Genomic DNA, 16118 nt, shown 5'->3' on the forward strand with positions numbered 1-16118 from the left:
TTGTGTCAGTTACGCTGGCCTAACATGCATGATCTATTTCAAAGTAATGGATTTCGCATATATGCCAACAAAAAAACACATTTGTAGATACTGTCCAGTAAGAAGATGTAGTTGTTGGTAGTGATATCATATGTCCCAGATGCTCACTCAACCGATTGTTCGGCTCATGAGCCACAATATTTCCTCTGTAACACATATGCAGATATTTCATTTGACATAACGAAGCATGAAATTATTCATGCTTCACACAAAGCATTATATATACATGTATATGCACATAAATATATATAAAATTACCAAAATATTAGAAATTCATTTATTAACAAAATGTTTACAAAATACATACAATTTTGGCAATAATCACATACGAGTCTGATACATGTAGGAAATTAGCATTGCTATTGACATTTATCGTGAGTGCATTATGGTATCCCCTCATACACAAGATACTGCAATGTCACTCACTTGAACTTTGTATTGCTATTGTTTCCTTATGTTGGGTGAACAAGAAATTATTGCTTATTCTTCTTAATATTTAAAGAGGCAGAATTAGTGGATTACCGCGAGTTATGATTTGTGTAACAAGCTCATTTAAAAAATCTTTCCGATTTTAATTCACCTGTATTAACTATCCATATTTTAGTCTAATTAAATGAGATGATACGGTTTATAATAGTTTATTTGGTACAGCATGATTTTTTTAATTGACAAGATAAGACATAATACAGTTTGGCAATAGTTCATTTGATTGAATCATGAAGGCTTACCAATATCTAGCATAAATTAGCCTTGAAAAATTTACTCAAACAAAACTGTTATTTTGCTTATTACTTTTCGTCATGAAATCGTTGTGAAACTTATGTAAACGTATGTGTGCAGCATATGTTCTTGTGCTATATGTAATAACGTATGTGTGCAGCATATGCTCTTGTGCTATATGTAATAACGTATGTGTGCAGTATATGTTCTCGCTATATGTAATAACGCCAGTCTTTACAGTATAGTACACTTCGCTCTTTCCTCTTCAAGTTGTTTTTTAATTTCTTCTGTACGCTGTTCAGCTTTCTCTTTAGCAACTCTTTCCTCAATCAACTTGCCATGTGCGTCGTTTTTGGCTTTATCTGCAAGAATAGCAGATACTTCGGCCTCTTCAAGTTGTAGCTTTACCCTGTCCAGCTCTCCCTGAAGTTTTTGGTGTTGCGCAAAGTCTGCTGAAACTTTTTTTTGCACTTCAAGGGTCTTTTGTAAAGCACTTAGCTGGCTTGTCAGATTGTTTTTCTCTGCTGTTGCTCTAAAAGCAAAAAATTTAGCTACTCAAGGATTCATCCGAAAACAGAATTTTGGATTATTTTTATGTTATGTAGCAAACAGTGACACTATTGCAGCTGCTACGTTAAAAATGGAGTGTTTATAAAATAACCAAATAAGCAGGGTAGTGAAATTACGATAATATAGTCTTAATATCGTATGTTAAGTATAAGCTAGCTAAACTACAGATGTAGTTTGCCCACATCGTCATTCTCATTGCATGAGAGGCAACACTTCTGTTGGCAGACAACTTGCTGCCCGGTTTATAGTGAGCCTTAATAGAGAATATTCATGTTTTGCTTTTGAATAGTAATCTGATTTGAGGAAACTAGTAGGCAAGTTTTATTTTTTTATTTTTGTTTGGTCATTTATTTGTTTTTGCATTCTGTTCCTTAAAGAGCACACTTGGAAAGTGTTAAATAATGCAACTTTAGTTTTGAGGAACCATGCTTATGATGAAGTAAAATGAAATACATCAGTGAAGACCTTTCAAAGTTCCGCTTGCTATAATCAGCAAAAATTACATTTTAACTATTGTATGGGCAGCTGTACGTAAAGGAAGCCTGAAAATTCCTTTACAGCACCACACCATGTATCTCAGATTAACTTTACAGTAGTAGTCAAAAGATATTTACATATATTATTATACAACATATTGTTTACATAGTTTTACAAATATAAATATTCATGACACAACACACACTCTTCGTATACATATATATATATTTGCATGCACATATATTTATATATATATACATGTACTCAAATCACAAAAGCGATGTGCAAAGCTCATCGCTTTTGTGATTTGAGCACTCTGGTGCCAGCACATTGACTTTCTTAAAGTCTGTGAGGCAACCTAGTTGTTTCATGGCAGGAAGTCAACTCTCATTGGTAATGGGATTTGTGACCCTGGCCTAAGCTCTGAGCTGCACTGATGAGGCTTCAATAGCCGAAACAGTACTGTCTGTAGCATGAGTATAGGCTCCCTCACTTCGGTTTGATTGAGCACTCTGTGAGAGGTGCGGCACTATTAGCCTTAGTGCAAAGCTCATCACTTTTGTGATTTGAGCACTCTGGTGCTAGTACATTGACTTTCTTAAAGTCTGTGAGACAACCTGGTTGTTTCATGGCAGGAAGTCAACTCTCATTGGTAATGGGATTTGTGTCCCTGGCCTAAGCTCTGAGCTGCACTGATGAGGCTTCAATAGCCGAAACAGTGCTGTCTGTACCATGAGTATATACATGTATATATATATATGTTTGTTTAAATGTATATAGGTGTAAATATATATATATTTATATATATGCATCTATTAAAAATTTATATATATATATCTATATAAATTTTAAAATTTTTATGTCTTTCCTTTTGTTCTTCTATGACTTGATACTTCGGTGTGCAGCTATAACTATTAAAATCTTGGAAAGAAAAGCTCGCATCGCCTTGGATTTGAAATCATGAAAATTGCACTGGCAAATTTGCAAACTAATTATTATCTTACCACAATCTACGAAGGTTCTTACGAATCGATATATTTTACTATATACTGTATACACCCTTTTCCCAACTTAACACTTCAAATGACATATAAATAAAAACTCAATGAACTGTAATAATATCTCTATGAAACAGGATGTATTTTTGTCATCGCCATACTATTACTAATCTGATATCCCCAAAACAATATCAACAATTATTCCTCTCACAATTACCATTTAACAATTGTATCTCAGTTGAGCTTCATCAGTTATGGCAAAAATTTGTTCATAAAATGGCAAACTTATAAACAAAAAATTTTTTGTTTATAAATAGGTTTGCTAAAATGCATACTAAAACATCATTCAAGGATGTTTTTAGTAAACTGAATTCATTAGAGACAGATTTTTATGTTACACATCTGTTTTGAAAATAAAAACTCGTCACATAGTACATTGTAATGTTACATTTTCTTGCAGATCATAACAACGAAATGCACTAAAGTTATTGTAGCTAATTATAGTTACTAAACTTAAAATATTGTTTTGTTACTATTTGAAATGATAATGATTTTGATAATTTTTACCAGGCAGTGATTGCAGTAGATAATTACTATGGGTTTCTATACCACTCTTTACGTCTATTGTCTATACAATATTTTCACCTTACAATTTTCACCTTCAATCATACAACCATAGACAAATAATTTTTTGATAGAGTATATTTGACCATTACTTGCTAATGATTTCACATTTACATTTAAACGCTTTTACAGTTTTATTTTACTTCCTAATTTATTTCAACAAAACACTTTTTTCATGATATAAAGTTCACAAGTTACAGTTGTGTAAAAAAAGCTAGAAAACCTTTACAGTTGTTTTATTATTTCTCCTAATTAATTTGAACTGCACAAAAACACTTTACCCATGATATGAAGCTTAAATTTAAAATGGTAAGTTTTTTATATGTTAAATAGAAATCAATTTTTGGCCCAAAGACTTTTATGTGTTACCGGGCAATGCCGGGCATTCATCTACAAGTAGCATGTAAAAAATTGTTTCCTTCCTCCGGTTAACCCATATGGGTGGTAATTTCTGCCCTAACTTGGGTCGCCTACCAGAGACCTGGGAGTTTGAGCACTGGCCTCAAAGTTTTAGCTGTTCCCAATAGCACACTTTTTCTTTTTTCTTTGATTGCTGCCGGTATCTGGGCAAGCCACATTTCATATGCAGGTTTTATTGTGTCCAGTACCCAGTTGACTACTGGAATTACAGTTGTTTTGACATCCCAGCATCTTTTCATCTTTTCTCCAGGAGGCAGATAATTCTCTACCTTTTCTTTTTCTTTGCTTGCTATATTGTAGTCATTGGGTACTGCTATATCTAATATAGTAGCCCTCTTGTTCTCCTTGTCCACCACCACTATATATGGTTGGTTTGCTAGGACAAGCTTGTCAGTCCGAATGTTGAAGTCCCAGAGGATCTTAGCGTGGTCAATCTCATTCACCTTACCAGGAGACTCTCACCAGTGCTGGGGTTTATTAAGGCCATACTCATCACTTACATTTTCACACACCACCTGCAACATGATTATGCCATCAGGGTATGCGTTTCTGGCAAAATGCTTGCATCCACTGATGATGTGTTGGATGGTATCAAGTGTATCTTTGCTCTGTCTGCATCTAAGACCGTTTTTAGTATGATGGATATTTTATTTTATTTTATTAATTGCCATGACATGATTTCTGGCATTGAGCTTGCTTCGTAGGACCTGCCGAATGCGTTTCTTGCATTTGGTAATGGCTTTGTGACGTACTTCGACTTCGTGGTTGATGTTGCTGTGCATAGTCCCTAAATACTTGTACCCTTTTTCTATATCTTTGATAGTACCATTTGGCATTCTTAGGCCATTTGTGAGCATAGAATGGCCTTTCTTGAGAATTAGCCTTCCACATTTCTTAATACCGAAGGTCATTCCGATATCCTTGCTGTATACCAGAGTAAGGTGTATTGGCGAATCAGTGCTTCTGTCCTTCTTACCATAGAGCTTGATGTCATCCATGTAGAAGTGGTGGTTTATTTTGGTGCCCCTCTCAAGCTGGTACCCATATTGAGTCTTCTCCAAAATATTATTTAGAGGGTTTAGGCATATGCAGAAAAGAAGCAGTGATAAGGAGTCACCTTGATAAATGGCTCGCTTAATTTTTACACTCGCCAGCTTTTTGCCATTAGCCTCCAGTTCCGTCTTCCATTTGGTCATTGACATCTTGATCAACATCACAAGGGTCGGGTCAGGTAAACATTGTACAACCTTAGGCACTCAAGTATCCAACTATAGGGAATTGAGTCATAGGCCTTTTTTGTAGTCAATCCAAGCCATGGCGAGATTGGTATGCCTTCTCCTGCTGTCTTGACAGACCGTCTGTTCTGCCAGTAACTGATGTTTGGCTTCTCAAGTGTTTCATCCAATCACTTTCTGAGAACTGGTCAAATAGTAACTCATGTGCTCTTCCAGTTTGTGTGCAACTATTCCCGAGATTAGTTTTCAGATGGTAGGCAAGCATGTTAATGGTCAATAGTTCTTGAGAATCGGTCATTGAGGTGGGTCTTTCCTAAGAAGTACAGTTCGTCCTATGGTCAGCCATTCTGGATGGTCACCTTATTCTATTAGGCATTTCATTTGCTTTGCCATTGTAGTGTGAAGTGATGTCAATTACTTCAACCAGAAGTCTTGAATCATGTCAGGTCCAAGTGCTGCCTAGTTCTTCATATGCTGCACTCTGCACTTGATGTCAACTTTGCTGATGGTGAGTCCCTGCTGAGCCACAGTGTGTTAAGAGCTCTTTTGGAGCTTCTTTGACCACTTTGCAGTGGTGTTATGAAAAGCCTCTTTTTTCCCAGATGTCTTTCCAGAACTTTGAGGTGCTGGATTTGGGAGGATCTCGCATCGGCCTCCTTATATCACCTTTGTACTGGAAATACACTCTTTTGATGAATTATTGGTGAACATTTTGTTCATTCTTGTATTATTCTGCTGTTTGGTGTACTGTACCGCTTCAGTCATGCCAAAAATGTTACTAGCTGCTGTTTGGCAAATTCTAGATCTTCCATTGTGGCTTCCCTTTTTGGATGCTCCAAACTGTGGTTAGATCTCTCATTGAGCCTACTAGCTTTTTTGCGCAAGTCATTGATCTTATTTTGCAACCTCCTCTGCCAAGACGGAATAGCTTGAAGCCTTGTTGACAGTGGCTTAATACCCAAATCGTCTAATACGACGGTTGTTACACTGTAGATTAGGGCATTAGTTTTGCTGGTCAATCCCATTGAGATCGAATCCAGCGCCAAGTTAATGTCTTCCAACGGGTTTTTAGGTATGGCTTGATAACTTTCCGTAGCGATACCCTGCTCCCATAATCATTAGCAAATGGTATCTTGTTGATGATATCATCCGCAAGTTTTTACACCCTTGGTCAAGGTCAAAATGCATGTATTTCTTTTAATCCAGGAGTCAAACCAAGATGGTGTATGTGCTAGCTCAAGGTGTGGGTGTGTGTGTTAATATGCAGTCATCATTGATCAAGGTTACTTGGGTGAACTGTTGCTCAATTTCATCTACCTCGTTTCAATTTGAGCAGCCGCTTGATTATGTCACTTATCTGAGCTGCAAGTTGTTTAGAGGTAAGAAGCAATTAGGGTGCATGTTTATCTGCAGTTGACCATCCTTTTCATATAGCCCGACTTTTGAAGTTCATTTATAAACTAGCACTGCATGAGGTTCGTGTTATCAGTCCGAGTCCATTTCATACGTTTTGAAACAGTAGCAAATTTTCACTACCTTAACCTGGTTCATCTGCAGGCAGCGCAGACCTTGTTTGATCGGGCGATGTCCGGGCCGGCATGGCTCTGGCTATTGCAATTATCATAGAGGTTTTAAATGTTATATAAGCAATGGTCTTGTTCAAGGATCGCCAGAAGGGTGCGGTTTATGAGATTTCAACCTAGGACCTAATGGCCACCATCCAGATACCTTAAACCAACTGCGCATCTGTCCTATACTGCATGTATGTCATGTATATATATATATATATATATACATATCTATATATATATATATATATATATATATATATATATATATATATATATATATATATATTAGAGCTGCACAATGATCGCGTTAATTAAACGATTAACGCGGTCATTACAAATACACGATTAACTGAGTTGAGCCAATTATTCTTCAATTGAAATACAACCGAGGTGGTGATCATGATGTGGTGCCTTTGTATTGTTCAATATATAGCACTAACATAGCAGGTTACCATCATTTAATTTACTAACAATTAAGTATTATGACAAGCAGCAATTTTTTATCAATTATGTACAACCGCAATTATTTTGCACTCAACTATGAAACCACAAAGTGAGTGCTAACATTAAACTTGTTTATACAATGCACAGGCACCGCGCCGATCCAGCCGTAAGCAGCCAAGTAGTTTAACCGTTCAACATGTTTCTAGGTAATAGAAAGAAAAGCGATGTCAGTATTATTTAATACATGTATCTCACAGTCTATTTTTTGTTTATTTTAGAAAGATTTTTTTAAAGTAAATTCCACATGTATTTTCATATTTCAAAAGATCACAATCATATTACAGCTTTAGAATATAAGTGACATAAGATTGACACTTTATTGGAACATGAAAGCAGAAAAAATGTCTTCCATACTAGCTAGCGCCTTTCCGTACGTTGTTGGAAGTGTAAACAAGAAAGCGAAGTGCACTACATGCCAGAAAGAATTTTCCTACTACCACAGCACATCATCATTAAATGATAATGTAACTAATTCTCATCCTATCGTGCAGAAATCATCACCAGCTGTCGCAGACAATATTTACTACTACTGTCCCCTGCGAGTGGCTATTCTCTAAAGCTGGCAATATTGTACGTAGGAAGAGGGTATCTCTTTATTCGGATAATGTCAATAAACTGTGCTGCCTCAACTCTTGGCTGACTTAATTATAGACTTTCATAGACTATTTTCATACTTATAATAATTATTACATCGTAACTTATTATATGTACGTTGTACATAACATGTACTCCTGCTAACAATTGTCTAAAATATAATTAATTTATATGTACCCGTATTATTTGTTCTTGAATATGCAGGTTTTTACTAGATTAATTCTAAGATTACTCAAAGATTAACTGGTCTATACCAGTTATTAATCGCGATTAATTTTTATAATCGTTGTGCAGCTCTAATATATATATATATATATATATATATATATATATACATATATATATATATATATATAATTGTTTCCTCACCCCGGATACCCCGTATGGGTGGTAAATTCTGCTCTAACTCGGGTCTCCTACCAGAGACCTGGGAGTTTGAGCAGTCGCCTCAAGATCTTAGCTGTTCCCAATAGCGCACTTTTTTGCAACTCACCTGAGTAGATTGTTGCTGGTATTTGGGCAAGCCACATTTTATACGCCGGTGTTATTGCGCCCAGTGCCCCAATGACTACTGGGATTACTGTTGTTCTTACATTCCAGCATTTTTCAATTTCTTCTCCAAGAGGGAGATATTTCTCTACCTTTTCTTTTTCTTTGCTGGCTATATTGTAGTCATTGGGTACTGCTATATTTATTATAGTAGCCCTCTTGTTCTCCTTGTCTACCACCACTATATCTGGTTGGTTTGCTAGGACATGCTTGTCAGTTTGGATGTAGAAGTCCCAGAGGATCTTAGCGCGGTCATTTTCATTTACCTTACCAGGAGCTTCTCACCAGTATTGTGGTTTATTAAGGCCATACTCATCACATGGACTTCTATACACAATACCTGCGACATGACTATGCCGCTCAGTGTATGCGTTCCCTGCTAGCTGCTTGCATCCACTGATGATGTGTTGGATGGTCTCAGGTGCATCTTTGCACAGTCTGCATCTAGGATCGTCTCTAGTGTGATAGATTTTCGTTTGGAGTTGCCTTGTTGGGAGCAGTTGCTCCTGGGCTGCCATGATTAGCAACTCTGTATCGGCCGTTAGGTTTCCTTTGTTCAGCCACATATATGTCTGGTGAAGATCGCTAACCTTAGATATTTGTTGGTGGTAAGCACCATGAAGAGGTTTCGTGTGCCAGTCAACTTCCTCATCATCAGGGCGTAGGTCCGTTGTAAGAGCAGCCGAGTGAAATTCAGCTAGCAACTTATCTGAGATGGCCATGGAGGCTGCAAATGCTTTGATGTTTTGCTCCTCCTCTTTCACTGTCTGCTGTACACTTTTGAGTCCCCTACCGCCATCTTTCCTATCAAGATACAATCTAGTAGTATCAGATTTTGGGTGGAGTGCTCCATGCATGGTCAGCAGTTTACGAGTTGCTATATCTGTTTCCTTGATGGCTTCCTCAATCCACTTCATTATGCCTGCTGGATATCTTATTACTGGCAGTGCATAGGTATTTATTGCTATGATTTGGTTCTTGGCATTGAGCTGGCTCCATAGGTCCTGCAGAAGACGTTTCTTGTATTCGGTAATGGCTTTGCGACATACATCGGCTTCGTGGTTGATGTTGCTTTGCATAATCCCCAAGTACTTGTACCTTTCTTTTTTTATCTTCGATGGTACCATTTGGCATTCTTAGGCCATCTGTGAACATAGACTGGTCTTTCATAAGAATTAGCCTTCCACGTTTCTCAATACCGAAGGTCATTCCGATGTCCTTGCTGTATACCTGAGTGAGGTGTATTGGCGAATCACATATAACACATGTGATTATGTGATTATGTGAGTTATTTGAAAATCACATAACTCGCCGAGGGCGAGTTATCCGAGTTTCACTGTATATATATATATATATATATATATAAAAATATATATGTTTATATATATATACTAGCTGCATCACCCGTGTTCGGGGACAGATTTACGTAAAGCAATAGTTTTATTGAGAGTTGTTTTTCATACTATAAAACACCTCCAAATATGCAACCAACTGAAACTTTTGTGCTGATCTGACTGCATACACATACGCAGTTGCTCATGTCAATAATGTTGGAGAGACCAATGGAAATATGCAATGTGTTTTTCTCCAACCACTCAAATCGGAATTGTCCTAATTTTGTACACAGAACTCATAATGAATTTGACATTGCTAGGCAAAATGAAATTCTTCTAACTGGCAGTATTGAAAAGTTTTACATATTTTAAGAAATTCTAGAAAATATTTTGCTATTGCACTGCTAAGCTATCGCCAGCATTTGTTGAATTGAGACTTCTACATGCTTGAAACACTAATCATGACTCACCAGTTCTTCATCTATAGCCTGTGTTTTGACATGGTATATACAAACTGTGCAACAGTAATGCGGTTGTTGATAAAATTTATTATCAATAAAATCTACTATATAAACTACATATGTGGCCTCTTGCCTTTCCAACGTACGGCATTACATCTGGAGCATTTTTGGATATTCATCCCATAAAAAAATTCGGCCCTATACTGTGTTGCAGGACTTTAGTCAAGTGCGAAGTTTTCTGTCCTTACACGGCGCCTGGTAGCAGCTGCTGTAGTTAGTGCATCTCGCTGTTGTCGCCGTTTCAACTGCTGTGAAAATTCAGCTCGCCGAGCAGCTGTTGTAGCTAGTGCATCATGTTCTTGTGGCCCCTGCATCTGCTCGGAGGTTTCTGCACATCTGACCGATGTAGCGGCTGCTCTGAGTAGTTTGAGTAACTGCTGGGGTCGGTTCAGTAGTTTCTGCACTTCTAGCGGCTGCAGCATCTATTCTGGCCTGCTCTCGATGTACCTGTGTTTGTTCAGCGGTTTCTGCTCTTCTAGCAACTGCTATTTTGTTTTGTTGTAGGCGTACCTGTGTTTGATGTGCAGTTTCTGCACATCAAACTGCATATGTGTATGCAGTCAGATCAGTTTCTGCACATCTCGCAGATGCAATAGCTATTCTGTTTCATTGTAGGCGTAGCTGTGTTTGCTCTGCAGTTTCTGCACTTCTATCAGCTGCAGTAGCAGTTCTGTTTTGTTGTGGATGTAGCTGTCTTTGCTCTGCAGTTTCTGCTCGTCTAGCTGCTGCTTTGCGAATTCAGTCTCTTTCTCTACAGGAATCAATCTGTTTTTGTGTTTGGGCAGTAGGCTTTTTAGAAGGCATTGTACTGCTTCAAGCATTTCTAAAATTAAATGAGATGGTGTGCTTTTTTGTAATATACGCTGCTCGCTTTCTTCTCACCGTCGCCTATCGCCAGGCTCGGAGTGCCGGTGCATGTTCTGTAGTAACTGTAGTTCTGTAGTACTCGTAGCTGAAAAAAAAGTAAAAGTAACTCAGATGCGGAAGGAAATGAACATGTTTATTATCACAAACAGGGGCAAATCCAACGTTTTCAACCCTTTCACTGAAGTAGACTCACTGATGCATTTTCTATGGTCGACCGCCATAGACAAATTTTCGTGACTTCCCCAGCAATTGCTAGTAACTGAATTTTATTATTCGTTGATAACATAACCAACGATCTTTAAGACTTGTATAAAGTGCCAGTGTTTTCCAAAGATTACTCTATAAAATTAGCCTAAAATTTAATTTTAAATCATTGTTTGAGAATTTCCAACTAAACCCCTTCGGATACATGCGCCGCTATAGCGGCTTGAGTATATTCTTCTCGAGTTCATCAGCCAGTTTTTAGGCTTTGCGTAGTTGCATTTCTCATCCTTCTATATTTAGAGGCTTCTTACAGTTACGCTATATCTACAAAGCTAAGCATGACCTTCAGACATGACCATAGCTGTTTAACCAGTCCAATGCCTGCAAACATGTCTGGTCAAACAGCTATGGTCAAATGAAATAATTTCGAGTAATTTGCGTTCAAAGTTCAACATCGCGATCAGTTAGTAACAATGCGCAGTAGTTGATGCGTATAGGCTTCAATTCAGCAATAGAAATGGCAGACTTTCAGTAGAGTGGTGACGAAGATAAGTTAACAGCTATGGAAGAGACCGTAGATTGCACTGTATACACAGTATAATGTTTTAATTGTTTGTTATTATATATACTTTTATACACTTTCATGCTACCCTTATTAGTCAAATATGTTTGTAGAACACAAATTTTAATAAACCCGCTATTTCATGCAACTTTCAATATCTATTATTTTTAATTTTTGAAATAAAGATAATACGATCAGATACAGAATTTTCTCTGCTTTCCAAAAAGTATAGATGTTCTATGTAAAAATGTGAGTGCTTCAACGGTTCAAATGACATTCTGTTGACCCATGTCATGATCTGTAGAGCATCATGATTCAATTGTACCTGAACGCGAATTTGGATTATGCAATTGTACCTGAAGTGGTTAAATAACAGCACTGACTCTGATGGCGATGAAAGTAATGGTTTTGTAAGAATGAAGAACATTGTAAAGGATCGTTTTGCTTTGTAGCTTCACATCGCTTTATCAATGCACAAATATAGACACAATTAATTTATTGAATAGCAGTGCTTGTTAACGTGTTGGCAAAATGAGATATATAACCAAAACCAATGTTCTAGATGGAGTTTGAAATTGAAAAGATATCACAAAGCAATATCGGCAAAATGGCTGGCAGTAGGCCGATAGCTAAATTTGTACATGGACGCAAGTGAAAGGGTTATGTATTGAAAGTGTGGCAATTCATTGACAATACAACATTGAATAAAACGCACTTACCTTTTCAATATGAAAATTTGGTAGGTGAGAATTGCGTTTTTCCAGTGGCCGCAAGAAACAAATGTTTACGCGACCTTCTCGGTACACGTTGGCAGTAAATATTAATTGCATGTAAAGTACTACGCGCTAATCGGATATGACGTTTTGTGTAGAAACGATGATGGTTAGGTTATGTATAATAGAGGCGTGTACAAACTGGAGATTCCCATTAATGCGCCCAAGATACCTAGTAGCGGGTAATAGTCCAAAAAGTACGGAACTCTATGACGCGGACACTCAATCACACACACAGACAACGATTGTCGTTTATATAGTAGATATATATATTGAAAGGGGGTCCTACCACACAAAGTTGTCGTCAGAATAGTCACTTTTAAAATCACTGTCGTCACTTTTAAAATCACTGTCACCTTTATAAGTTGGTAACCAAAATAACCTCTTTTTTCACATTCGTTAATTTATAACAAATATCCATTCTGGTGGCACTGGGTTGTGTTAAAAAACCTGAAACTTGCTCAGTTTGAACTTCTGCTAACCAAAAGCATGGCTCAACCAGCGATCTTCACAAACTTATTAGTGATGTTTGGGAGTGTTGCTGATTACTCCGCGAATAGTGACAGCCGTCTTGGGTTTTTAGGGCTACATTTCTTGTACTGAAAAAAGACCGAGATTGTCTTTCACAATCACTGTCAGTCACAGACTTGGAAACGGATTAGCTGTCAATGTCGTGGCATTTCATTGCTGTTTACTTTAATTATATGGCAGTCTATAAATGCTGGGCCAGATGCTTCAAACACAAACTAGTAAAGCTTCGGTTGAACGTGTTGATTTATAGACAAATAATAAGTTAGTAAAGGTACGGCTACACATAAAAAATTGTTCGTTGGTTCTAACAAAAATCACGAAATAATTGAAACACACAGAATTATTCTGCGCAGCTAGAATCGTGCTAGCGAGCACTATTCCAGCAGCTTTTGCAATTAGTATAGTCCAAGAGACTTATAATGACACACAATAAAAGTATAAGTGCAATTCAACATAGTACACCCCACGCAACTGCTTAAATTGTGTTATTGTATGTATTTATTGTTTGGACGCTATAGCTACAAATTGTTTATGTTTTATTTATATTTCCTTTTTAGCAGCAAGGTTTGTGGTAGAAAATGTTGCCATCTTTAGCGCAATCAAGACATGTGCATCGTATTTACTATGGTGAATTTCCGTAATATTTTTCTTGCATGTGGCATTACGTTCTCGGACTACATATGTCTTTAAATTTGCTAGAGTCATACTTGTTAACCAACAATAGCATAATTTTAAACAGTTACATTGTGTGTTCTGTGTTAAATTGCTTTCGTACTTTTATTGTGTGTCGCTGATACACGTCTTGAACTATACTAATTGCTAAAACTACTAAAGTCGTGCTTGCTAATAATTTGTTCAATCTGTAAAAGCGTTTCGCCGACGAACTCGGCGGGCATGCACAGCTCAAATAATTCTGTGAATTTCGACCGATTAATTCTGCGCTTTTCGTGATTTTGGCCAGAACTCAGAACCAACAAAAAAATTGTTACGTGTAGTCGTACCTTTAGTAATCCGACTTACGCAATCATCGTCACCTACATTGATAAATGGTCGTCTTGTCTGTCACTTTTTAAATATCCCTGTCGTCGGGTCATCAGAATCGTCACAAAACATGGGAGGACCCCCTTGAAATGTATCCTACTTGGAACTAAAATCAGAGTGCTCAACATAGGATGGAGCAGTATAATTTGGAAAATTAAATAGTTTACTTATCTTTCAGCTATTGTCAGTTTCCTGCTGGCTCATTCTTCAGGCTGTAAGCTTAAACTGGGGCAAGATGGTGACTTTTCAAACATCCCTTTATTTTACGTGGTTGGTGGGTTTTGTCGCGCTCTGGTTAACTTATTACTAAAATTGTAGAGAAGATAATTCTTAGAATGAGGACAGGATGAGGCAATTTCTGTTCTTTTATTAAGTGTTGACATGTCAGGTTTTTTAATAATGTAATGTTTTTCAGAAATACATAAATTGCACCTTTTCCTTAAGTTGCTGTAGGATTTGGTGTGTTTTAGTATAGTCCACTCAAGTTTGAAATTAATGTCTCGGTCTTTTAGTGCCCATATGTGTTTGCTCAGTTCTGTAGCATTTCTTTTTGCGCTATTATTTATACTGCTTTTATGGTTGTGGTATCTAGTCTTAAAGTCCGTTTCACAAAGCCCGACGTAGGTCTCAGCAGTGTTGCTGTTTAGTCTTGTCACTTGTGCTTGGTAGACTATTTACTTCTGAAGGCAGTTTTGATTAAGCCGACAGTCTGATTTTGTTCTACAGTTGCATTTTTTGGTTTCGGTAGTTGGCGGATTTGAAAGGAGCCTGTTGTTATGGTGTTCTATTTTGTTGTTGATGTTAGGCATAGTTGAGTAGCTCGATTTCAAGGTATTTTTGTTAAATATTTTATGTAGAGGGTTTATCTTTCGGAAGCACTTGTTGATCAAAGTCAGGAATATTTTTCCTATGTTAGTTTTTACACTTGAATTGAATGGTGGGTTATACCAGGTTATGGTTTGTTGTCTAGTTTGTCTTTTTCTTTTGTTAGTGGAGTTTGTATTTTTATAAGTAAGTATATGGTTGTATCCACTGTTTGTCAGAGCTGTCTGGTATGATTGTACGGCCTTGTCAAAAATATTTTTGCTAGAAGAAAGTCTGTTCAGTCTTTTATTAATGTTTAGGGGTAAGTTTTTAACTATGCAATGGGGGTGGTTGCTCAGTCTATGCACATATAAAATAGTGCTGTTAGGTTTGGTGTATGGGCCATATGAGCCTTTGGTTAAGTCAAGGGTCGCGTCTAAAAAGTTGACGGTTTTCGTGTTAGCTTTGATTGTTATTTTCAAATTGTTTGCTTTAAATATATTGCAAATCGTCTTTTTCATGATTTCAACGAATTTAGGTGTGTCGTTGGCAATATGCAATGACACACCTAAACATGTCGAAATCATGAAAAAGAAGATATGCAATATATTTAAAACAAACAATTTGAAAATAACAATCGAAGCTAACATGAAAACCGTCAACTTTTTAGACGCGAACCTTGACTTAACCAAAGGCTCATACGGCCCATACACCAAACCTAACAACACCATTTTATATGTACATAGATTGAGCAACCACCCCCCTTGCATAATTAAAAACTTACCCCTAAACATTAATAAAAGACTGAACAGACTTTCTTCTAGCAAACATATTTTTGACAAGGCCGTACAACCATACCAGACAGCTCTGACAAACAGTGGATACAACCATATACTTACTTATAAAAGTACAAACTCCACTAACAAAAGAAAAAGACAAACTAGACAACGAACCATAACCTGGTATAACCCACCATTTAATTCAAGTGTAAAAACTAACATAGGAAAAAGATTCCTGACTTTGATCAACAAGTGCTTCCGAAAGATAAACCCTCTACATAAAATATTTAACAAAAATACCTTGAAATTAAGCTACTCAACTATTCCTAACATCAAAAACAAAATAGAACACCATAGCAACAGGCTCCTTTCAAACCCGCCAATCAAAATAAGAAAAGAGT

General features: G+C 37.0%; 1 protein-coding gene across 1 annotated transcript in view; it reads right to left on the reverse strand.

Annotated features, from left to right (window-relative positions):
• Nucleotides 1–950: 950 nt before the first annotated feature.
• LOC137400634 (guanylate-binding protein 4-like) overlaps nucleotides 951–16118 on the reverse strand; it is a 55665-nt gene continuing 40497 nt past the window's right edge. The window contains exon 12 of the mRNA XM_068086965.1: nucleotides 951–1291. Within this exon, the coding sequence (XP_067943066.1) occupies nucleotides 994–1291 (298 nt within the window). The 3' untranslated portion in view covers nucleotides 951–993. The remainder of the gene's footprint in view (nucleotides 1292–16118) is intronic.

The sequence above is a fragment of the Watersipora subatra genome, chromosome 7 (genome assembly GCF_963576615.1).
Source record: "Watersipora subatra chromosome 7, tzWatSuba1.1, whole genome shotgun sequence".
In the NCBI taxonomy this organism is placed as follows: Eukaryota; Metazoa; Bryozoa; class Gymnolaemata; order Cheilostomatida; family Watersiporidae; genus Watersipora; species Watersipora subatra.